We start from the raw sequence: 26869 nt of genomic DNA, 5'->3' as shown, positions 1-26869 counted from the left end.
ATTCACTGTGGGGTGGGGTGGCCTGTCTGGGCTACTTGCACACTGCCAGGCTTGTGATGCTGGGGATCTGGCGTCTTAGCTGGGGTGGGTAGGCAAGGTGCACAGGGGCAGGAGGGGCAGGCTTAGCTTGCTTCTCCTTAGGTGATCCACTTCAGGAGGGGCCCTGTGGCAGCAGGAGGGAGTCAGATCCGCTGCCGGAGGTTTGGCTCCGCAGAAGCGCAGAGTTGGGTGTTTGCGCGGAGCGAGCAAGTTCCCTGGCAGGAACTGGTTCTCTTTGGGATTTTGGCTGGGGGATGGGCGGGGGAGATGGCGCTGGCGAGCGCCTTTGTTCCCCACCAAACTGAGCTCTGTCGTCCGGGGGCTCAGCAGCTCTCCTTCCCTTTGTCCTCCAGCCTTCCCGCTTTCTGAGCAGAGCTGTTAACTTATGACCTCCCAGACGCTAAGTCGCGCTTGCTGTCGGAACACAGTCCGTCAGGCCCCTCCGCTTTTTGCAAGCCAGACTCGGGGGCTCTGCTTGGCCGGCGAGCCGCCCCTCCGCCCCGGCTCCCTCCCGCCAGTCCGTGGAGCGCGCACCGCCTCGCCGCCCTTCCTACCCTCTTCCGTGGGCCTCTGGTCTGCGCTTGGCTCCGGCGACTCCGTTCTGCTAATCCTCTGGTGGTTTTCTGGGTTATTTAGGCAGGTGTAGGTGGAATCTAAGTGATCAGCAGGACGCGCGGTGAGTCCAGCGTCCTCCTACGCCGCCATCTTCCCTCTCCTCCCCGCTTCTCACATTTTTAAAGACAATCAGTTTAGAAGATACATTCTGAAATCTTGAAATTAGGGGTCAAATGCTGGGAATAAAGTTAAGCAAGTATTGGAAAGTAAAAACAGGAAAAACCTTGCATCATTAAGTTCATAAAACTACCTTTTAGCATTTATATAAGTACTTTTTTAATATTGAAAATCAGAAGCCCTGCATTTGAAATTGCTTCTGTAGCATTGAGTATTTTTTTAAAAAGTATGTATTATTTTTGAGAGAGAGAGCAATAGTGTGAGCAGAGTAGAGACAGAGAAAGGGAGACAGAGACTCTGAAGCAGGCTCAGCGCTGTCAGCACAGATCCTGACGTGGGGCTTGAACTCACAAACTGAGATTATGACATGAGCTAAAGTCAGACACTTAACCAACTGAGCCACGCAGACACCCAGATTTTTAAAAATTAGAAACTAGTGCTCTTCCTAAACTTGCTTTATTCTGGAAAACAAATATTTTAAAACTTCTTTAATATAGACCACTTTTGAGAAAATATAACTCTATGATAACTTTGCATGTGTGGTGTTACAGACTGAATTGTATTCCTGTCCCAAAATTATGTGTTGGAGACTTAGCTCCCAATATGAATGCATTTGGAGATAGGGCCTGTAAGGAGGTAAAAAAAAAAAAAAAAAAAAAAAAAAAAAAAAAGTGAGGCATGAGGGTGGGGCCCTAATCTGATAGGATTGGCATCCTTATAAGGAGAGGAAGAAACACCAGAATTCACTCTTTCTGAAAACACAGAGAGAAGACCTTGGGAGGACACAGTGAGAAGGCCCCATCTGCAATCTGGGAGAAAGGTCTCACCAGAAACAAACCTTGCTCACACCTAGATCTTGAATTTACAACCTCAGAACTGTGAGAGGAAAAGAATTCTGTTGTTTAAGCCACTCAGTCAGGGTTATGGCAGCCCAAGATAACTAATACATGTGGATATACATTAATGGATACAGAACAATCCCTGATGCAAAGAAAGTGCTAAAAACATTATTCATTGAATAAAGGAATAAACAGAGAGTTTTCAATAGTCAATACAACTACAGTTGTCTCAACTTCACATCTCAAGGACATGTCCATAAACATCTAACAAATGCCACCTTACGCTGTTTTGTAAACTGTGCACATTTGAGTTTTGTTAAATGTGTAGCTATGCTTATGTAATTATGAAGAGTAAATTTTGCATTTGTATTGCATTTGTGTTGCATTCAACATCTAAGTAAGGTAAAATAAGAGTAAAGAATCACCCTTGACACACACTGGGCTCTAACATCAGGGCCTCACTGTAGTGTTGTTTCAAGTACTGGAACAGGAAGACAACTGACCCCTGAGGAAAACACCCTGTGTTGCCTATAGGAACACCGGAACTGGAGAACAAAATGATTTAATGTGCATTTAATATCCTGGCTTTCAGACCAAAAGAACTATATCAGTAACTTTCTGTCAGAACCTATTAGGGCCCTTAATTAAAAGGAAGCTAGGAAATATGTAGGACCACATGGATAGTAATTGAACAGTAAATGTATCTGCCACATAATTGATCTTCGGTTCTAAGTTTTTGGTGACTGTTTACTGAACCTATTCTGGTACCAAATACTCATGAATCGTGGTTTGCTCAGGAAAATATTTCAAGGATTTAGGTACTTAAAATATATTTGCAAGGGATGATGTGAAGGTGGACGAAACACAACGATCTCAGGGAAGCGAGGAGTTTAGAGGAGATTTTTCTTTGTGAGCTCACGTTTTTCTTTAATATTTCTTGTAAAACCTCCTGCTGACTTTATGAATTTGCCTAGATACATTAATTTTCTCTCTCACTGCCTTGCAGTCTAATTCCTATGATGGTGCTTCTACCTTCCCTGTTGGTGCTACCTAGCAGTTTTCTGCAAAAGCATCGGTATGTCCTTTTCCTCTTCAATAAATTCCAAGTGGCCCTCAGTCTCTCAGGGCTATTTTGTTGCCTTTTTCCTCCAGAATTTCCCCTCCTCACATTGAAGCATAACCATATCTTTTCTCATTTCCCTTTAATATTTCCAGGTTTTGATACAGTATATATCATTCTCACCTTTTAATCACTCAAAGTATTTATATCATGCTATTGTCTGAATAAATTCACACTTAGAAAAATATATTATCAAAAAAAAGTCAGGTTACAGATGAACATTTTGTGCATAGCTATTTTTATGCAACATACGTACCAAGGACCACACGGTAGCAGCAGCTGTGGTATGATTCCTAGAGTAGGCTGTATATGTTTCTCAGTCCTCTAAGTAACTTCACACTGACTATATTTCCCTCTCAATTTGATGCTTAAAATCTTCCCATACAGAGGGTAGCACAACTATTACTTTGGTCAATTTACAAGTGAGAAAACAGCACAGTGTTTCATGATTATGGAAAAATCATGAATCTGACTCCAAATTTAATAATTTTCATTTTAACATAATTCTATTAGCTATAACCCCATATATTAAATATATGTGTATATGTTATATGTGTAAATATATATAAATATATATGTTGTAAATCTAGGAAGACAAGACATAATTTTCCACATTTTAGAGGCTAATTCTATTAGCTATAACCCCATATACTAAATATATGTGTATATATTATACGTGTAGATATATATAAATATACATCTTATAAATTTAGGAAGATAAGACAGAATTTTTCACATTTTAGAAGTGAGAAAACTGAGACTCAGGAAACGTAGGTAATTTGCTCAAGGGCAAACAACAAGCAATAAAATACAAATTCAGCCTCTTATTCAGAAACCTGCAGGAGAAATATTACACATGCAACTTTCATTATCTACTTTGAAGAAATGGTACAGTGCAAGATACACTGAAGATATAATAACAAAGAATTCTATTTACGGTGACACAAAAACTCACTATTGAATGCTCTTCTAGGAAGTTAGAACTTAAATTTTTTAAAAATATTTTTAAAAAATGTTTGTTATTTTGAGAGAGAAAGAGAGCACAAGCAGGGAGGGGTAGAGAGAGGGAGACCCAGAATACGAAACAGGCTCCAGGCTCTGAGCTGTCGGCACAGAGCCTAATGTGGGACTTGAACCCATGAACCGTGAGATCACGACTTGAGCCGAAGTCAGATGTTTAACTGACTAAGCCATCCAGGCGCCCCAGAACTTAATTTTTTTTGATTCAGCTTTACAACTCATGAAGTATCCAAACAGAATACTAATTTCTTTTGTTATAACAACTCTCAGATAACTCAAATAATTAAATCCATTATCTATAATCCATACTAGACAAGATTCTAAAATCAAGAGAGAGAAATTGATTTAATATCCTAAAAAAATTGATGGTGAAGTCTAGACTAGTACCTGACTTTAAAATACAAATCTTTGACATTTTCGCCACAACATATTTCTTTGACCAGAGGAAAAGCTAGTCTCTTTAAAAAATCAATAAAGTCTTATGATGTGCAAAGCAAACTCAATGAGCAATTAGTAAGAAGTGGTACCATTAACTGAAATGGAAAAATCTGGAAAACAAACAGGTATAGGAGTAAAAATGTAAGTATTTTTTATGCACATGTGGGGATACATAAGAAAATCTAGGTACTTGTGTATTCCTATTAATAACATTCCTCTGTGCAATTGCTTTCTTTTAATATGTTGAAGAGCTATCTCCCTGAATGAACACATACAAACCTAAAGATATATTTGCATGATATTTCATTCTAAGAATGTGTCATACTAAATTTAAGCAATTTTCTACTTATGGAAAGTTAGGTTTTCATATTTTTGTTACTATAAATAATACTTAGTGAAAATCCATGTTTCAATAACTCAGCATACTTTTGTAAATATATCTAGCACATTATTATTGGCAGCTTTATTTACATACCACAAAATTCATATGCAATGTATACAGTTGAGTGAGTTTTGACAGATGTGCATTGTCATGTAAAACCACCGCCATGGTCTTAGTATAGATCATTTCCATCATCCCCAAAGTTTCCTTGTGATACAGCCACTCCCTTATCCTTTCCTCTGGCACCTGGCAACCACAGATCTGATTCCTGTCCCTACAGTTTTACTTTTCTATAATTTCATATAAATGGATCATAAAGTATGTATTCTTTAATGTCCTTAGAATTCTACTTCTGATTCAACTGCTTTTCCTGCATAACAGTAGCTTGCTATGTATATTACCATATATATAGTGATATAGTCTATTATATATAATAAGATGTATTTTTCTATGGGTCATCATAACCTTTGATCAATCAAAACTTTGCACCAGTTTATCTCACTTTTTGTCTACATATACATTCAAGTTTTGTCAGCAAGGATGTGTCAGCGCTCTGGGCCCTGTCTGATCTATGCTACACGTGTGTATTGCCCTCAGTCAACCTGGGATATCTATTGGAACTTCGCAAGCCCACTGTGGTGGTCTCATCTCCCAGAGCTAACCTGTTATATCTACAGTTACTCCATTGTTGTGTTGCTTTCCACAAATCAGATCTGTAAGCTATTGGTACCCCCTTGTCCACTTGCCAGTTTGCCACTTGCTTTCTTATATTGTTACCGTTTCTTTAAAAGGGAGACATAGCAGGACACAGACACACACACACACACACACACACACACACACACACACACACACTTTCCAGTTAAGTTCTTTGTGACCAGTAGCATGTTAAAATTTTCTTCATATAGGTCTTGTGCATTTTTGGTAAGTGAATCCCCAGTCACTTTATATTTTTGGTTGCCATATAAAGGGAATCATTTTTTCTCATAAATATCACATTGTATATTAATTGTTCAAGAAAATTCCAAATATAAAAGGGTAGCCTTTTAACAATGGAAAGATTATTAGTTTCACAGCCATATCCTATTACTTCTTGTTCATAAAATACTATGATTACAAGCCAAAATCAAACACAACTTCATAATAAGGGTAATATAAAGCCTATTCAAATGTCATAAATATTTTATTAGGCATTTAACTTCCTATTTATGTTTTTATAACATTTAGTTCAGAGATATAGGCATCAGGACTTGCCTTAAAATGGGAATGATTTTCTTTAGCATATACTGGAGTTTGTCAATGCAGACTAATCGTGAAACTGTACCTAAAATTGAACATTTGCGTTTTACAGATGAGAATTTTAAATATTGACAAACAAGCATATAACATTACAATGGTAACATTTTAGCTATAAAATAATTTAAATACTACAAATTGTTCTGCTCTTCAAAGCACAGTGGGTTTTATTAATAATCATAGAATGTAATAAATAAGATTAAGAAACAAAGGAGGAAATTCCTGAATTTCCTGGAAGCCAAAGCCAAAATACAACCACAAGCAATTATATATCAGTCACACATGCATGCATGTATGCGCACATTTAGTTTCTATTGGACACCAGCAATGTTCTCTGCTTGCTTCTACCCTCCTGTGTGTGTTTCAGGGACTGGCATGAAAGTCAGAGAAGTACATTTCCAGGAATTTATTGCCAATACCTTCTAGCTTGCAGCCCATCAGTGAGAGTTAACGCCATGAGATTTGGAAGTAGGAAGTGGCAGAATCCTTATACCTGTAACATCACTGCCAGGCATGGGCTTGGGCAGCCTGCACAGATGAGGCTTTGCAGCGACTTCCCAAAACTCAATTTAGGGCAATCTCCTGCTTCAGGACTGCAGGATCTGCTATCCTTGAAGAATCATACAAGTTCTTGCTGCCCTGAAACCAAAACCTGGGCTGTGAGTGTGTCATCATTGTTGGCGTGTGGCTACTCCCAAGCCCACAGCTCAATTTATTTCTATTTCTATTTCAATTGAAAACCTTGAGCTCACACTGATACTTCTAGTTCCTATTCTACACAGTAGAATTGATTCTAGTTTTCTCTCTTTCCATGAATGCACCTCCTCTTTGAAACAGTAAGGAATCTGGCTCCCAATATACTGAAATAGTTACTTGTTTAGTCAGTCCCCCTTGTATGTAATGAGTCCACTGTTTTGCGGCTTCCTGTCCTCTCTCAGGCTCTGACCCTGTACCCTGCATTACTTCAACACTGCCTCCCATAGAGTTGCCCTTCTGCCCACTCTTGGGCTCCATCCTCCTGCTCTGTTGCCTCTATAGGGTGCCCTCATCACCTCACTCAGGCTTTATCACCCCTCCTCCTAGGGCCATACATGGCGAGTCAGCTATGGGGGAGGGCACAGGATTCCCTTAAGAAACCCTTTGGTCATAATTACCCTTTGCTTCCTAGCTCTTTTCTCTCCTCCCAGTAAAGAGGACCTTCTCTAACTTCAGTGGAACTAATTCTCCTCTTAATATCATCTGTATTCTTCCATGCCTGACATCCCCTCTGATGGAAGGCTGTATTTGTATCTTTATCATGTTCTACACTGTCATTCTTCTCTGACTTGTTAAAAGTGGAATGTCCTAGCTGTCTGCGATAGAAAGACAATGGATAAAATAAAATACTAGGGGCAGGGGGAAAACTTCTGCTAGCATTTAAAGATACAGTTTGCCACATATTTTAAAGATCATTTAGTCTTTACACTAACTGTATACTATAGGAATTACAGTATTTATTTTATAATTGAGGAAGTCTTACAGTGTATCCAGGGTAGAGTTTTGATTGACAATCAGGTCAGCCTGATAACAAAGGGCCTGCTCCATGCATTACCCTGTGCTCCCCAGGTCTGGGTTTCTTCAGCCTGCATATTACAGTCTCCAAATTAATTCCTCAGAGTCTACTTCTTAAATGAACTCAATATTGATTTGTTCCCTGTCTACATAATGGGGCTAAAGTCATATATAATGTATTCTTGCAAGGCATCTTATGGGAGGATTTCTACAAAAGAGGATGTTATGTAAATTCTCACTAAGATTACTAATATCCAGAATTCGTAGTTTGTGAAGGGTAAGATTATTCAGGGAGATGAGTGGTTATCAACCCAGGGCCAGAGAAGATTTCTGAAACAGTTAAGACACACATGCTTTTTCTGGAACATGTCTGTCAGATTGGACATTTAAATTATGGCAATTAATGACACTTGCACTATTTAAGAATGGAGATATAAAACAATTTTTACTTTTCTTTACCTGTAACATGAGTTCAGAGTCCCTACTGAGCCTCATGAATGCCCTTTAGCAGACATTTTTGTCTATTAAAATATCCTTTTTTTAAAAGTAAGGCACTATCTAAATGTTCTCTCTTCATGCTTTAGTAAAAAAATCTTGTAAGTGTCGTCTCAGTTAAATATATCAGACTTTTTATCCACCTTTCCTCCTAGAGTTCAAGTTCCAAAATACAGAGTTTTGCTTTGTTTATATACAGTTATGACTACAGACTTATACAATCCTATTTCTGGTAAAAGATAAATGTCACCCGAGCTTAAGATTTAATATTGGCAGATGAATAACAGCTACAATTTATTGTTATTACAATATACAATATACAATTTACTGTTATTACTATATATATATATATATATATATATGTATGTATGTATCTCGAAAGTATCTTTTAAGATTCTGAACATCCAGAGCTATGTATGAAGACTATATTTTAAGCACACTTTGTGTATTCAAGTGTTGTGTTCAAGTAACAGTAGGTTCAAGACAGTATGCTGAGTTAGCCGGCAAATTATAAGTGTGATTAGCTCACATCAAACAAGGGCAAGGGCTCAGAGTTCTCTACAAGTTTGGTTTATCTTGTATCTCTCTGCACAGCTATGTGTGCTACTTCCTGAGTCTGAAACGTTATTCTTCCCTTTGCATGAAACGTCCTTCAAAACTCAGGTGTAAAGTCATAAACTCTTCATGCTTTGCCTGACCTCTGCAATTAAACCTCACCCTTGACTCTCTTCACATGCCTCTCATAGGACTCAGAATGTTGTACTTAATTATCTGTCACTTGTCTATCTCACTAGGTGATGGTAGAAACTTAAACTGTGCATTCAAATACTTCCTCTTATGAATTTTTCATTTATTTACTTGTTTAACACCTACCTATAGAGCATGTATTTTGATTAGAAACTGAGAGCAAGTGTATCCCATGATGAGGATGGAGAAACAGTCAAGTCCTGTCAAGGATATGGGGTGCTTTTTCTTTTCCAAAGTACAATAGAAGCCATTATATAGGAACAAAAATATGAAACTATTGTTAGTTTTCTTGAAAAATGTGAGTTCACATCTTGAAGCTCCACAGACCTTCTGAGCCTTCTGGATTAGAGGCTACCTGTATCATCCATCATCTTGGTAGCAATATAAAAGGGGAAATACTTGTGCAAGAGAAACATTTAGAAGTCTGTAGTGACCCTTATTGGTGATGAATGGGATGTGCATAAAAATGGAGGAGTGGTCGCTTTAATGATAAAGGAAATATAATCGAAGAACCCTGGCATCAGTGTTCAATGTGTTGATCCCTCAAGATGAAGTGCTTTATGAATCCCTTGTTCACCAATCCTTTGAAAAATTGGGAATCAGATTTCATTTTCTCAAGGCTGAAATGAGGAGAGTTTCCAATAATTATAACTAAGGTTACTTGAGGCTTAACTAAAATGCTGTACAAAAAGCACCCACCTAAGCATGCAGAGAATGCTTAATAAAAGTGAAATAGCTACTTGGCACCCTTCTCTATGCCTATCTCCTCCCTGATTTTACCTTAAAGTGCCCCTTTTATTTTACATTTTCATAGGGCAGCTAGGTGTCCCCTCCTCCCCGGGATGTCCTGTCTTGTGCATTTTTAAAAACCTTTGTCCTTAGATTTTTTTGAAAAAGTACTTTTTAAGAGAGAATTACATCTTTGCAAAATAATTGAAGATGCTAGAGAGAGCTCTCATATACTCTTTACTTAGTTTCCTCTAATGTTAATATCTCCCATCTTAACATCTAGTACATTTATCAAAACTAAGAAATTAACATGTGCACAATACCATTAACTAGGTTTTTTCAACTAATGATCTTTTTGGTTTTAAAATCTAATCCAGAACACTTTGTATATTAATTTTCTAGGGTGACCGTAACAAAGTACCACAGACTGAGTGGCTTAAGTAGCAGATACTTGTTTTCTCACAGTTCTAGAGGCTACAAGTCCAATATCAAGGTGTAAACAGGGTTGATTTTTTTCTGAGGCCTCTCTTCTTGACTTGTGGATGGCCACCTTCTCCCTGTGTCCTCACATGGCCTTCCCTTTCTGTGTGCCTGTGTCTTAAAATCTCCTCTTTTCATAAGGACACTAGTCATATTGGGTTAAGACTCACCCCAATGACCTCATTTAATCTTTTTAAAAGTTTTAATTTAAATTCCACTTAGTTAACATACAGTGTAATATTAGTTTCAGGTGTGCAACACAGTGATTCAACACTTCCATACAATACCCCGTGCTCATCATGACAAATGCACTACTTAATCCCCACCACCTATTCACCTGTCCCCATCCATCTCCTTGCTGGTAACCATCTATTTGTTCTCTACAGTTAAAAGTCTTGATTCTTGGTTTGCCTCCCTCTCTCTTTATTTTCCCCCTTGGCTCATTTGTTTTGTTTCTTAAATTCCACATATGAGTAAAATCACGTGGTATTTGTCTTTCTCTGACTCGCTTATTATTTTTGCTTATCATAATACTCTTTAGCTCCATCCATGTTGTTGCAAATGGCAAGTTTTCATTTTTTATTGCTAATATACGATTACATATGTGTGTATATAGACATGTCTATACATATATATTATATATAACATTAAATTTTTTTTAATGTTTATTTATTTTTGAGAGAGAAAGAGAGGGTGAGCAGGGAGGGGCAGAGAGAGAGAGAGGGAGACACAGAATCCCAAACAGGCTTCAGGCTCTGAGCTGTCAGCACAAGCCTGATATGAGGCTTGAACTCATGAACTGTGTGAACACGACTAGAGTCGAAGTTGGATGCTTAACCAACTGAGCCACCCAGGCACCTCTATGTGTAATATTTTTTAATTAAAATTAAAAAAAATTTTTGATTTTATATATATATAGTATGTATATATTTAAGTTAAAAAAATTGACTATATATATAGTATATATATTTAAATTAAAAAAATTTTTTGACTATATATTTAAATTTTTATAAATTTATTTATAAATATATTATAAATAAATATTATTTATTATTTATACTATTATTATATTTAAATTATAATTATATTATTAAATTGTTATATTTAAATTATAATATATTATATTTATTTTATAAATATATATTTAAATTATATATATATAAATATATTATATATATACATATATATATATATATACACATACCTTTTTTTTATTCATCAATTGATGGACACTGGGATGTTTTCTATAACTTGGCTATTATAGATAATGCTGCTGTAAACATCAGGGTGCATGTGTCTCTTTGAATTAGTATTTTTGTATTCTTTGGGTAAATACCTAGTAGGTAATTGCTATATTGCAGGGTAGTTCCATTTTTCATCTTTTTGACAAACATCTGTACTGTTTTCCAGAGTGGCTGTACCAGTTTGCATTCCCACTAATAGTTCAAGAGGGTTCTCCTTCTCTCCACGTCCATGCCAACATCTGTCATTTCTTGTGTTGTTGATTTTAGTCATTCTGACAGGTAAGAAGTGATATCTCATTGTAGTTTGGATTTGCCTTTCCCTGATGAAAAGTGATGTCGAGCATCTTTTCATGTGTCTGTTGACCATCTGTATGTCTGGAAAAATATCTGTTCATGTCTTCTGCCATTTTTAATTGGATTATTCATTTTGTGTGTGTTGAGTTTTATAAGATCCTTATATATTTTGGATACTAACCCTTTATTGGATATATCATTTGCAAATTTCTTCTTCCATTCCATAGGTTAACTTTTAGCTCTGTTGCTTGTTTTCTTTACTGTGTAGAAGCTTTTTATTTTGATGTAGTCCCAATAGTTCATTTTTGCTTCTGTTTTCCTTGCTTCAGGAGATCTAACTAGAAAGAAGTTGCTACAGCTGATGTCAAAGAAGTTACTGCCTATGTTCTCTTCTAGGATTTTTATGGTTTCAAGTCTCACTTTTAGATCTTTAACACATTTTGAATTTATTTTTGTGTATGGTAGAAGAAAGTGGTCCCATTTCATTCTTTTGCTGTTCAGTTTTCCCAACACTATTTATTGAAGAGACAGTCTGTTTCACATTGGGTGTTCTTTCCTGCTTTGTCAAAGGTTAATGACCATATAATTGTGGGTCCATTTCTGGGTTTTCTGTTTTATTCTATTAATCTGTGTGCCTATTTTTCTGCCATTACCATACTCTTTGATTACTACAGCTTTGTAATATAACTTAAAGTCCAGAACTGTGATGCCTCTAGCTTTGTTTTTCTTTTGCAGAATTGCTTTGGCTATTCAGAGTCTTTGTGGTTCCATATAAATTTTAGGATTGTTTGTTCTAGCTCTGTGAAGAATGCTGTTGGTATTTTGATAGGGATTGCATTAAATGTGTAGATTGCTTTGGTTAGTGTAGACACTTTAACAAAATTTTTCTTCCCATCCATGAGCATGGAATGTCTTTCCATTTCTTTGTGTTATCTTCAATTTCTTAAGTGTTTTATTGTTTTCAGAGTACAAGTCTTTCACTTCTTTGGTTAGGTTTATTTCTAGATATCTTATTATTTTTGGTGCAATTGTAAACAGGATTAATTTCTTAATTTCTTTTTCTGCTGCTTCTTTATTATTGTATGGAAATGCAACAGATTTCTGTACACTGATTTTGTATTCTGCGACTTTACTGAATTATTTCATCTGTTCTAGCAGTTTCTTGGTGGGGTCTTTCAGGTTTTCTATATATAGTATCATGTCATCTGCAAGTAGTGAAAGTTTTACTTCTTCCTTGCTAATTTGAATGCCTTTTATTCTTTTTGTTGTCTGATTACTATGGCCAGGACATCCAGTACTATGTGAAATAAAACTGGTGAGAGTGGATATCCCTGTCTTATTCCTGACTATAGAGGAAAAACTGAGAGTATTTCCCTATTTAGGATGATACTAGCAATTGGTTTCTCATATATGGTCTCTATTATGTTGAGATATGTTTCCTCTAAACCTACTTTATTGAGGGTTTTTATCATGAACCCAGGTTGTACTTTGTCAAATGCTCTTTCTGCACCTATTGAAATGATCATATGGTTCTTATCCTTTCTTTTATTAAAGTGATGTATCATGTTGATTGATTTGCTAATAGTGAATTACTCTTGCAACCCAGGAATAAATCCCACTTGGTCATGGTAAATCATTTTTTAAATGTATTGTTGGATTTGGTTTGCTAGCATTTTGTTGAGGGTTTTTGTATCTATATGCAGCAGAGATATTGGCCTGTAGTTCTCTCTCTCTCTCTCTCTCTTTTTTTTTCTTTTTTTTACAGTGTCTGTATCTGGTTTTGGTTTCAGGGTAATGCTGGCCTTATAGAATGAATTTGGAAGTTTTACTTCCTTTTATACTTTTTGGAATAGTTTGAGAAGAATAGGTATTAACTCTTTTTTTAAATATTTGGTAGAATTCATCTGGGAAGCCATCGGTCCTGGACTTTTGTTTGTTAGTTTTTTTTGTTGTTGTTGTTTTTTAATTACTGAGTTGTTTTCTTTGCTGTCTTGGGGTCTGTTCAAATTTTCTGTTTCTTCCTATTTCAGTTTTGGTAATTTATATGTTTTGAGGAATTTATTTATTTCTTCTAGGTTTCCAGTTTTTTGGCATATAACTTTTTGTAATATACTTTTATAATTGTTCATATTTCTGTGTTATTGGTTGCTATTTCTCCTCTCTCATTTGTAATTTTATTTATTTTGGTCCTTTCTCTTTCCTTACTTGATAAATCTGACTAGAGTTTTATCAATTTTGTTGATCTTTTCAAAGAACCATCTCCTGGTTTCATTGATTTGTTCTATTTTTTTCTTTCATTTCTATATCATTTATTCCTGATGTAATCTTTATTATTTCCTTCCTTCTGCTGGCTCTAGGCTTAATTTGTTCTTTCTATGGATCCTTTAGGTGTAAAGTTAGGTTGTTTGTTTGATTTTTTTTTTTTTTTTTTTTGCTTCTTGAGGTAGACTTGTATTTCTTTATATTTCCCTCTTAGGACCACTTTTGCTGCATCCCAAGGTTTTGGACTGTGGTTTCCATTTTCATTTGTTTGCATGCATTTTTTATTCCTTTTTTATTTTCCAGTTGACCCATTCATTGTTTAGTGGCATGTTATTTAATCTTCATGTATTTATGGACTTTCCAGAATTTTTCTTGTGATTCATTTCTAGTTTCACAGCATTCTGGTCAGAAAGTGTGCCTGGTATGACTTCAGTCTTCTTGAACTTGTTGAGGCCTGTTTTATTGCCTGCTATGTAATCTATTTTGGAGAAGGTTCCATGTGCATTTGAAAAGAATGTGTATTCTGCTTTTTAGGATGGAACGTTCTGAATATATCTGGTAAGTGCAACTGGTCCAGTGTGTCATTCAAAGCCATTGTTTCCTTGTTGATTTTCTTTTTAGATAATCTGTTCATTGATGTATTAAAGTCCCCTACTATTATTTTATTATCAATTATTTCATTATATCAATATTATATCAATTGTGTTTGTTATTGTTTTCTATATTTTGATGCTTCCATGTGGATTGCATAATTATGTATAACTATTATATCCTCTTGTTGGATTTTGCCCTTTATTATTATATAGTGCCCTTCTTTGTCTCTTGTTACAGTCTTTGTTTTAAAGCATATTTTGTTGGGGCGCCTGGGTTGCTCAATTGGTTAAGCATATGGCTCTTGGTTTTGGCTCTGGTCATGATCTCACAGTTTTGTGGGTTCGAGCCCCACATCAGGAGCCTCCTTGGGATTCTCTCTCTCTCTCTTTCTCTCTGCCTCTCCCCCACACACTCTGCCTCTTTCTCAAAATAAATAAACTTTAAAATTTTTTAAAAAATTTAAAGTATATTTTGTCCAACATATATTTGGACACTCTGGATTTCTTTTGATATCCATTTGCATTATAAATGTTTCTCCACCCCCTCACTTTTAATCTGCAGTTGGTTTAGGTCTAAAATGAGTCTCTTGTAGGCAGCACATAGACAGGTCTTATTTTTTAATCCATTCTGACACCTATGTCTTTTGATTGGAACATTTAGTCCATTTACATTCAATGTAATTATTGTTAAATATGTATTTATTGCCATTTTATTACTGTTTTGTTGTTGTTTCTGAAGATTTTCTCTGATTCTTTCTTGTCTTTCTCTCATGTTTTGTTGGTTTTCCTTAGTGATATATTTGGATTTCTTTCTCTTTATTCTTTGCATGTTTATTAGTGTTTTTTGATATATGATTACCATTAGGTGTGTATATAACTTCTTTCACAGATAGCAGTCTACCTTGAGTTGATGGTCATTCACATTTGAAACCATTCTTTTCTCCTTTCCTCCCCATGTTTTAGGTATGTGTTATTATGTTTTATAATCTTTTTTTAAATCAGTTCCTTGATTTATTTTTTTACAGAAATATTTACATTTAGTGCTTTTGTGTTTCCTACCTTTATACTGTCACTTTTGATCTCTCCTTTCCACTCAAAGGTTACCTTTAATATTTCTTGTAGGGCTGGCCTAGTGGTCATAAACTTCTTTAGTTTTTGTTTGTCTGGGGAAGATCTCTATCTCTCCTATTCTGAATTATAGCCTTGCTGGATAGAGTGATCTTGGCTGCACATTTTCCTATTCAAACTTTGAATATATCATGCCACTCCTGTCTGGCTTGCAAATTTTCTGTTGAAAAATCTCCTGCTAGCCTTATGGATTTTCCCTGGTAAGTTAAGGACTTCTTTTGTCTTTCAGCTTTTAAGATTTTTTTTTTATCACTATATTTTGCAAACTTAATTACAATATGTCTTGGTATTGGCCTTTTGTTGATTTTAATAGGAGTTCTATGTGCCTCCTGGATCTGGATGTCTGTTCCTTTCCCCTTGATTAGTCAAGTTTTCAGCTATTATTTTCTGAAATGAATGTTTTGCCCCTTTTCTCTCTCTTCTTCTTCTGGGACTCCTGTAATACAAATGTTATTACATTTGATGGAGTCACTGAGCCCCCTAAGTCTGTTTTTGTGTTGCATAATTCTTTCTCTCTTTTGTTCAGCTTCATTGCTTTCCATTAATTTGTCTTCCAGGACATTAATTCATTTCTCTGTTTATTCCAGCCTTCTGCTCATTGTATCACACGTGCTTCTGCTCTCACTTACTGCACTCTTCAACTCTGATTGGTTCTTTTAAAATTCTTTTATCTCTGTGGTAAGGGACTCACTGACGCCTTCCATTCTTTTCTCAAGTCCAGTGAGTGTCCTTATTATTACTGCTTTAAATTCTTCATCAGGCATGTTACTCATATCTGTTTCATTCTCTGGCCATGGCCTTATCTTGTTCTTTTATTTGGGATAAATTCTTCTGTCTTCTCATTTTGTCTAAGTCTCTATCTGCTTTTCTTTGTTAGAAAAGCCGTTTTATTTCCTGCTCCTGAGAGTAATGGCCTTCTGAAGAAAAGGTCATGTAGTGCCCGGGGTCTGGTGCTTAAGGGAATGTCTCCAGAGTGCACTCTGCTGTTGTATTCTGGTTGTTCTATCCTTCAGGCCAGTCATCTACAGAGGTTCTCCTTCCCTACTGTGGGAAGTGTTTAGTCCTTGGCCAGAATGTGGCAAGTTTTATCAAAGTGTGCTCTGTTCTGCTTGTTAAATCACCACCTTCACTGGAACTGAGGAACTGGAAAACTCTGATCAGGAGACGTGGTGTGGACAGAGGTTTGAGTTGAACTTCTAGGGGGGGATCCTGAAGTTCTGGGACAGAGGCAGACTTGACTGAGAAAGGCAATCCCACCAGAGCACAGGGAGATGTGGTTTGGTATAAGCAAGTTAGACCCCCAATGTGATGCTTCCCACAGTTGGCTCTGTGTTTGTGCTGAGGTGTGAGGGAGAGAAATGACAATGGCCTGCTCCCTTTTTCCTGGAGAGATGTCTCAGTGAATGCTGCCCCTCAAGGACACCCTCAGAGAAGAGCAAATAATCTCCTCACTGTGTGCCCCAGGGACTCATCAGATCACTGTTGCCACACTGTCTGCCCCTGGATTATTTGCCTGCCTTCTCTGCAAGAGCAGCACAGTGCCTCCTGAGCTCTATCTCAGCCAAGCCTGCTGACTTTTAAAACTCTAGGCTTTAAGCCCCACTGGTTGCAAGAACTCACAAAATTTAGCCTCTCTCATTTTTTAAGCCAGTGTCTTTGGGGAAACATCCTTCTTGTGCATTCCCCTGTGGGCTCCTCTCTTGCCTGTGCTTCTCTGCAACCATGGCTCCCCCACTCCCTTCCAAAGCACCTGGGACCATTTTCTACCCTGAACCATGTCTCTACACTTCCTATCTTCTTTGGTGTGGCCTCTTCTCTCCCTTTAGTTGTGGAGTTTGTTCTGATGGAGTTATAGATTTCTGGGGGTATTTAGGATGATTTGATTGCTATCTAGTTGTATTTGTGGGACAAGGTGAACCTAGGTCCTCCTACCATGCCACCATCTTCCTGCCTCTAACTTCATTTAATTTTAATTACCTCTTTAAAGTGCTATCTTCTAAAACAGCCACATTCTGAAGTGATGGAGATTAGGACTTCAACATATGTATTTTGTGGGGACATATTTCAACCCATAACACAAGGTTTTATTTCATCATCATATCTCTTTAATTTCATCTAATCTGTGACAGTTTTTCAGGCTCCCCTCTTCCCCACTCCCTGGAGTTAATGGTGTGGAAAAAGAATACTATAGAGGTATTGTACCTTTCTCATCACATCCCTGGGGTGAGGGCACATGAAATTAACATGACTTATAATGTTGACCCTGATCACTTATTAAGGTGATATCTGTCAGATATCTCACTCTAAAATTAGTTTTTTCCCCTTTCTATAATCAATTAATCAGAAATGAATCACTAAGTCCAGCACCCACACTAAAGAGAAGATAATTAAGTACTACCTCCTAGAGGGAGGAGTGTCAAATAGTGTGTAAAATATGATAAAGCACCAAAGTAATTAATAAATATCATGGGAGAAGAATCTTCAAGCTCTGCAAATATCCTGTTTCTCCTTAACATTTCACCTTTATTCATATATTTTGATATTGTTTAGTGATAGTCTCTTGAGGAAAAATGGGAACCCAGTCTATTCTAGAGATGTAAGTCCTTAAAGATCTTTTGTCAGCAGCCATACTAAAGTTATGCAATTTAAGGGGATCTCTTTAAGAAAGGGAATACAAAATTACAAGCGCAAAATTTGGTATTAAATATAATATTCATTTTGAATGAGAAAAAAGAAAATTTACTGGGGTTTCAGATATCCACATTCCTTTCTTTTGGGATTCCTTTAAATAATTTGTCAGAATTGCTTATGTAGAAATATAACCTAACTTCTTCTTTCCAAAATACTGTACTACTCTTAGGGACTAGCATGTGAGTGGCCATGTAAGGTTTAGGTGCCTCTGTCAGTGATGCTTTATGGAGTAGGGATCTCAAGGCAACAAAGGCAGAGTAAACATAAAAACAAGATGCAATTCCAAATCTGACTTCAAAGACATAATTAAGTCATAAAAGATATGTATATGTGAAGTAAAAGTGAAGTTCTGAATGAGGGGAGGTCAGAAATGGAGTAAATACCAAGAATCATAATGCCTGGGAAGGAGGCAATGAGTCTGGATTAAAATACAAAAAAAAAAAAAAAAAAAAAAAAGGGCCAGGAGAGTATGCCACAGACACAAGGGAGAGGAAACAAAGACCCAGGTACCTGGTGCGTCCTTGAGTTTCAAAGTGTACTTCTGAGTGTGGCTCTGAACCTGGCATCTTACCACATTCCAATGATCTAATGGCTTGGCATCAGGCAGAAGATGCAATAGTGTGGAACATGAGTCACATGATTTTTTCTTTCCCTGGTCTAATATGATTTTAGCATGACTCACAAATAAGGAAAGATTCTCTCTAGCCATAAGGGACATGCTACAATGTCCATTCTACAAATGTAGTAGAATTCAAGAATGCCCTTTATGCTCTTTCACTCACTATTGTTGGATGCCTGCTAATAAGTAGACAAGTGCACAGAGCTTGTTCTCTAAAAGCTATTTCCCAAGAAAATCTACATGTTCATGAAGTGAGGAAATTACATTCCCCTGCAGGGAATATGTTTTTCAACTGGGCTCAAGAAATATCCTCCATGGGGCCCGTGGGTGGATCAGTGGGTTAAGCATCCAACTCTTGGTTTCTGTTCAGGTCATGATCTCACAGTTCATGAATTCAAACTCTACATTGGGCTCTGCCCTGACAGCGCAGAGTCAGTTTGGGATTCTGTCTCTCCTCTCTCCCTGCCCCTCTGCTGCTTGTTCTCTCCCTTTCAAAATAAATAAAGATAAACTTAAAAAAAAGAAATACCCTCTGTAATCTATACATTGATTCAAGAATGTGATGTGAAGGAAAATGCTACTTAAAATAAACAACAAATATCAAATTTTGGTCTTCTAGGAAAGTGGAATAATTCATGTTGAAGTCAGGTGGTTTTATTGTCTTGGGGAAAAAAATACATAGTCTATTTTTATATATATAAAGTAAAGATTCTAGAGGATGGATGAATTTCTCTCCATAATGAAGAAAAAGATTTTTGAGTTTTGTGAAGACAGCCTTGGATTAAAGAGAAAGGTTTTGTAAAGGAGGATTTAAAAATGTGATAAGAATTGAAAGAGAGAAAAGAGAGACAGAGAAAGTGAGACAGCAGGGACTGAAAGTATGTGAAGGGAATGGAAGCCAAGAAGAGTCTTAATCATGTAGCATGGGTGAATGTACACACTACTAGGGTAATCAACTGTCCTAGTTTGCCTTTGTATGTGAATAGAGAGAAGAAGAAAGGCATATACTGAGAAAGATAAAAGGAAAAGGTAAGAGAGAATTATAGGGAGAGAAGGAAAGAGTCGTACATATGTAAAGGCCACATATATTTGTTTATGTTTGCATGTATGTATCTTTCTATGGATATATTTATACACGTATCGCTCTATGTGTGTGTAAATATTTTAAAAGAGGAAAGAGGGGCACCTGGGCAGCTCACTTGGTTAAGAGTCAGACTCTTGATTTCACTCAGGTCATGATTTCACAGTTTGTGGGTTTGAGCCCCACGTTGGGCTCTGCACTGAGCTTGGAACCTGCTGGGATTCTCTCTTTCCTCTTTCTCTGCCCCTCCTCCATTTACACATGCTCTCTATCTCTCTCTGTCTCAAAAATAAATAAACATTTAAAAAAAGAAGAAGAGGAAAAAGAGAAGGATAGAATGATCTGAGTTTCAATTCTTACTTTGACATTTTATCATCTTTGGCAAGTCATGACTTATCCCTGAACCTTGGTTTCTCTATCTGTATAGTAAGTATAATATTATTTTCTTTATAGGATTACAGTAGATGTTAAATATAATATGTGTATACTAACTATTAATTATATAACACACAAAGCACATATATATATTTTTATAATATATATTTTCTATTATCTATATATATATATATGTCTGTCTATATTTAATATACAAAATTCATTCCATATCATTTGTTGCCAAGGTCAAAGAGAAGTCCATCCACAGTAACTCTTCCGTGTTTTCCTTCTCTTGTGTGGATTATACATGAAACCTGCTGTGTATTAAATCTATGAGATCATGAGAAAGGTGAGGCTTTAGCCTTCTGAAATTACTATTGCTTCTTGTTACGTGATTTCATGGAGAACATTATGCCAGATCTTCAGGTGTTCTCAGAGCACTGATCCTTACCAAGGCTCTCTCTGCTGACCTTATGTGGAGCACTGGACAGCCAGGTTAAACCTCAAAGGTAATGAAACAGCTTTCATTCAGCCAAAATCCTGGCTCCTGTGGGGTGCTCTGTGGCAGAAAAGTACACTGCTGCCTCTTGTGGCACCCCCAAAATCCTGCTTTCCTTGTTCAGAGAGCCTTTTATCACCTTGGCTCCTCCCCTAGCGGCAAAGCTGCCAACACTTACCAACTCACCATTGGAAGATTGTCCTAATCCTTTCAGGAGCCAGGATTCTGAAAATTCTACTCAAGTGAAAAAGGAAACCCAGGACTCCAAGGGAAAATGGTCTGATGGTCTCTTGACAGGGCAATTTTATATGCTATAAGCACATATTTTGCTGATGAGTTTATAGCTGCTCCCCCAAGAGTGACTCAAATTAATAATTTATGAATAATTTATCCTCTACTTTTAGTACTGTTATAAAGTAGATATTCAACACAATTTTAGTAGCTTTTGCTTTCCAACCCCTGCACATAAAACATATCCAGAAGTATTTCTGCTTCCTCTGAGAACTGACTAATGAGGAGATACTTAGGAAAGAAAAAATGCTCTCTCCATATTCATTAGTGAGAACAAGTTTTTAGTCACCTTAATGGCACTGATAGTATATAATAATTAATGCAGCCACTTATGGTGATTCTTTATTTAAAAGACTTATCAATTCCATTTGAATTTACCACCCATTCTAACATGGCATATAAGCAATTTCCCTGTTTGGTAATCCATCTTTGTGTAAATACTCAAAGGAAAATAATGACTTCCTAACACCCTGTAATCCCCAGGTAATTGAGATGTTATCAGAATCGGGAACTGCAAAAGGAATTCTAGGAACAAACACAAGATCTAGAAACTTTTAATATCAATTATAACTTGTTTGAGATTCTTGAGTATGTTCATTTTAGTTTCCTGGTAGACACCAGTTTATTTTGTTAATTTTCTGCCTTCAAGTTATTTTGCAAGAACACCATCACAAAAATATAAAAGGCAGTAGGCTGAGAGTATGGGGAGATAAATTCTCACTGAAATTAGAGGTTAGAAATTGGAAGGATATTTCTTCCAGATAATAAGCATAGATCCACAGGAAGAAGAACAATGTGAGGGTTATCTGCTCATTCTCTCTTCTGAGGAAACTATTCTCATAACCACTGCCTCCTTTATAGCAAACATTTTGTATGATATAATTTGACGGTGAGCATCTAATTCCCAATTACTCCATTTTCCAAGAATTTGTAAATTTCAAGATAGGTTAGTATACTAAATGGAATAGGTGTATAATCTCAGAAATGGAGGTAAGCCATTTTCAGCTATTGTACCCTCCAGAGCAGATGAAGTTTTTAACAGAGAGAAAAGGGAAGGGTATTCAAAGATGGCTTGATAGCCCTACTGATGTTCCCTACATGCCTCCTGCCCCTTGTTCCAGTCTTTCCTACGGCCTAGTTGCATTAATGCTCTTGGGCTCATGAGACGTGATTATAGTAAATTATTTTTTGTTCAACAGTGTTTGAGTTAGAATCTGAAAGTAAAAGAGTCCTAATATGTGTAACTCTTTGTAAAAAAATTTTTTTAATGTTTTTATTTTATTTTTGAGACAGAGAGAGACAGAGTGCGAGTGGGGGAGGGGCAGAGAGAGAGGGAGACACAGAATCCGAAGCAGGCTCCAGGCTCCGAGCCATCATCACAGAGCCCAACACAGGGCTCAAACTCACGTACAGAGAGATCATGACCTGAGCCAAAGTCGGACGCTCAATGGACTGAGCCACCCAGGCGCCCCTCATGTAACTCTTGTAGTAAAGTGAGAACAAGAACTTCAGACCAATAATTGATTATCAAGTAACCTTCACCTCTGTTCAACTTCAGTTACACACATCGTTAATCTAGGCATTAGCCTTAACACCTTAAATTATGAAGCTTTGACCTCCAGTATCCTACCCTGAGACCACCACCTCCTACCTGTCCATGTGTGTTGCATCCACTTCTACAGCTTTTGCCTTCTTAGTAAGTTGCAGACCCTTGAGAGGTTGAAAACTTAGACACTGAAGTCAGACAGATCTGGGATTTAATCTTAGGTGTAAATGTAATGATTTTTCGAATAAAGCTAGTCAATGTCTTAATGCTAAATTGATCCATCTAGACAAGGGGAATCATACCAGTCTCTGGGGTTGGAAAGCATATTCAGTAAGATGATGCTTTACGTAGCAGAGCACCTGGCACATAGTAGACACTCCACAGAGTCATCTATGCAGTTCTCATGTTGTTATTGCTCTCTCCGTTTTTCTTCAGTCTTCCTGGATTTTCTTCCCTCCCCAGCCAATTGTGGATGCACCAGTTGTTCACATAACTCATATTCTTAACATCCACTCTTTTGCAGTCCAGTCCTTCTGTCTTAATTATGAGAGAAAACCCAGACATGGGATGCATTTTCCAACTATCTTCTCTTCTACTGCTGTCCCATGGAAGGTTCAAATTGACAGCCACCCCATGTCCGTGGTCTACAAACTCAGCTTGATTCCTAGAATTGCCTTTAAATCATTTTAGTTGATCAGCATTCCCCTCAATTTCTGTGTGAAATGTTTCCTACATTTCTTCAGACCTCTGCCCAAGCAAACTACTTAACTTTCCACAAATCAATGCATTTAGATTCATATGAGGATAATTTTACCAGCACAACACATTCTAACATCTACATTCACATTCACTCTCTCTTCCTTTTCATCAGTCATGGAGAATGATGTGTCTACTCTCTCACTGCAGGCCACCACTTCCACTGTTCCCAATAAGCCCATCTTTTCACCTACTCTGGGACTTTGCTTTGCATTAGCCTTCCTTTTTATTTCTTTTATCTTCAACCTTCTCTCTTCCTACAGTCTCTTCTCTCGGCTAGCAAAAATTCTCAGATAATTTTTATCTACATATATAAGCTAAATTAGTTAACATGCTTTTGACTTCAATAACAAAATATCAAATAAAAGCAACTTAACCAATATGGAGTGTTTTTTTTTTATTATTATTATTTCATAGAGTAGGAAGCATGAGGATAAGGGTCTGACCCTAAATATACAGAAGAAAACTGTAAGGCCTCGGATTTGCTGACACCACGAAGGCTTCCAAAACCGCCCTGATGTAGGCAATATTTGGTGGTAGTGGTTGTGGCTGTGGATGCATTGCTCCTATTTCAAAAATCTACATGCAGTTTCTGACTGGTGCACAAATGTAAATGAAGAGATCACTGTGACAGTGTCCTCTGATAGCAGCATATCTATCCACTGAGCCAGTGGATACTCTAGAGTTAGCTAAGATAATCCCAGACCAAAAAAGCATTCTTGTTGGGAACCTGCCTATACTGTTTGGAGAGGAACCAACAAAATTAAGAATATGCAAATGCAAACATCAATCACTTGTAATCTTTTCAAGCCAGTGATTGCTCATGACCAAACTCTCACCAATGAACATAGACCTCAAAATTGACAAAGATTAAGTTTTCATCTTTCACTTTACCAGTAGAATGGTGGCTCATAGCAAAAATTACATTTGATTTATAAGGCAGAAATAATTATAAGGCAAATTTTGGGGATTATCTGAGTTTTGAACTGAAATATGTACCTACTATTTCTTAAAATGGAAATCTAATAATCCCACTCTTTAAAAAAATTTTAAGGGATGTCCTCATTCCTTTGGAGTACAGTTAAGACTGCTGACATGGCCAGTATAGGTGGTATAACTAAGAGTTTAGCACATAAGCTCTGAGTTTAAATTATGGCCTCACCATTAATATGTGTGTCCTCTACCCTGTCTAAACCAGATATCCCTTAACACTCTAAATGTCAATTTCTTGTAAAGTGGGGATGAAGAGTACCAACCTCACAGCATTATGAAAAGATTGAATAAGATAACCCAATTAAAATATAGCAAGTAGGGGTGCCTGCGTGGCTCAGTTGGTTAAGTGGCCAACTTTGGCTCAGGTCATGATGACATGGTTTGTGAGTCTGAGTCCTGCGTTGGGCTCTGTGCTGACAGCTCAGAGCCCAGAGCCTGCTTCAGATTCTGTGTCTCCCTCTCTCTCTGCCCCTCCCCTGCTTGCACTCTGTCCTGTAATTAGGTGTTAGGTGTGGCCATGTGGCTTGCTTAGGTCAATAAAAGTGGTTGAGGTCATATGTGTTAATGATTTGTCAAAAGCTTTAAGAACTAGGGTGCAATTTGTCATGCCCCCTTGTCCACTGCCATGATGATCGGCAGTGCCCCAAATGGTGGCTGCTCTATTATCAAGGGTATCAGAGGCAGACAAGTTTAGAGCCCCCAGTTGATCTAAAACACACATGAAGCATGAGTGAGAAATATGCCAATGTTGTTTTAAGCCACTGAAATTTTGGTGACTTTATTACTAGTGCACAACCTAGCACATGCAACTAGTGCAAAATGGCTAAAAATTATTTGAGATGTTGTTGTTATAGTTGTCATCATCCTCGTCAATATCATCACCATCTATATCATCATCCTAATCTCCATCGTCATCATCCTCATCCACATCATCCTCATGGTGATGCCCTCTTTCTGCTGTTCTCTTCTCTGTATACTCTTAGTACCTCTTGTCTCTCTTATCTCTTCTCCCTGCCTCAGCCATGGCAATCTCTGTCCATTTTCCTGATTGATACTGTTTTACATTTAAGGTTCTAATATTGGATACTTTATTTTCTCCTCCCTGCTTTGATCCCTCTTCTTACCATCATTAGCTAACAATAAGAGTTTCTTAAGTTAAACTGCACTTTCTCTTAATAGCATTCAATGAGACCTTGGAATTATTAGTCTAGGTCTTTTATGATAAAGCACTGTTGATTTTTTCTACTAGATCTTTTCTATCAGGTTTTATTTTCTTGTAAAGTGACAATCTTATCTACCATCCCTTAAGTGAGAAGCCTAAGAGTTATCCACTTTCCCTTTCTTTCCCTTGCTTCACATTAATAAAAAAGTCTTATTCTATCCAAAAAATATCTTTAATTTGTCAGCTTCTCTCATATATTCCATGTCTAGTGTGAATCAAGCAACCATCATTACTCCTCTGAACATGAAATGATCTCTTTTTTGGTCTAGTTCTTTCCAACTTTTGTCTTCTTCCACTGTATTATTTATGTAGCAGCCAGAGTGATTGGAAGACAAACAAACAAACATAAATCTGTCATGGTGTTTTCTTCCTTAGGCCTTTTGTGTCTTTTACATGCCTTGAACTAAAATCCAAACCCCTTACCATAGATGTATAACTCTACTGTTATCTAACTCCTGCCTGTTCTTCAGATTCACTTACTTATTTGTCTACAGCCTTATTGGCCTCCTTTCTCTTTCCCCAACTGCTGAAGTACATACCTATCTAAGAGCTTTTGTGTGTGAAATTTCCTCTACTTGCATGATGTTACCTCTACTCTTCATATGGTTGAAGTATGCATGGGCTTAAATGTTTCTTTCCCAGGGGTACCTTTCATAACCATCTTCATGAACGGGTTCCATATCACCTCTGTTCTGTGTCATTGTGACCTATTCATATCCTTCATGACACTTAATACCACACATACACACACGTGCACACACACACTCGTTTCTTTATTAATTTTGTTATCTTAGAAATTTACTGTAAGCAATGAAGTTTGGGACCATTTCTATTTTATTAACCAATATCTTACCAAGTTGTTGAATGAATAAATGTTGGTCACAATTTCAAAGATCATCATATAATTCTTGCAAAGCATTAATTGTTTAGAACAATAAGGGAGGAATTCTTAAATTCTGCTCCTCAATATTATCTTTATTACCCATATAACAACATGTCAGCTATCATACATAGATTACCATCACTTCAGAGTTATCCTGGCTGAGAAGCCACCCATGCATTCTAGCTCCAGAGAGTATGGGATTAAAAACACAATTTGAACTATGTTAAAACCATGAATTCCAGTCTAAAAATTGATCTCCAACATGTCAAACAGCAAAGATGAATAATATGTCTCAATTCTCTGATAGTGAAAATTTGAAAGCAACATTTTTAAATAGATACATACTGAGAAAGGTATGGGTAGTGCAATTCTACTATCACCTGTGTTATGATGATTTTGGAGAATGAAAAAGTTATTGTTGAAATCCCTTAAGGTCATAAATGATTAACATCCAGATTTGGGGAGTTGGAAAGGACCTTAAAGATAATTTGAGATAAAGCATGAGAAATTCCTCTGTGAATATA

The 26869-nt window shown here is 37.0% G+C and overlaps 1 protein-coding gene across 7 annotated transcripts in view; it reads left to right on the top strand.

Annotated features, from left to right (window-relative positions):
• Positions 1-26869, top strand: part of LOC147576023 (uncharacterized) — a 778516-nt gene that overhangs the window by 706018 nt on the left and 45629 nt on the right. For 2 of the 7 annotated variants that reach the window (XM_086680159.1, XM_086680158.1), the window contains exon 6: positions 11279-11391. The exons of 4 other annotated variants lie outside the window; for them this stretch is intronic. In XM_086680159.1, the coding sequence (XP_086536285.1) occupies positions 11279-11373 (95 nt within the window). In that variant the 3' untranslated portion in view covers positions 11374-11391. Of the gene's footprint in view, positions 1-11278; positions 11392-14057; positions 14649-26869 lie in introns of those variants that run through there. One more of the 7 variants, XM_086680157.1, reaches the window with a different exon arrangement.

Source organism: Puma concolor, chromosome D2, assembly GCF_028749965.1.
Source record: "Puma concolor isolate L17-30 chromosome D2, mPumCon1.1.hap2, whole genome shotgun sequence".
Taxonomy (NCBI): Eukaryota; Metazoa; Chordata; class Mammalia; order Carnivora; family Felidae; genus Puma; species Puma concolor.
The sequence above is the reverse complement of the archived record's forward strand: the minus strand, read 5'-3'. Positions and strand labels throughout refer to the sequence as shown.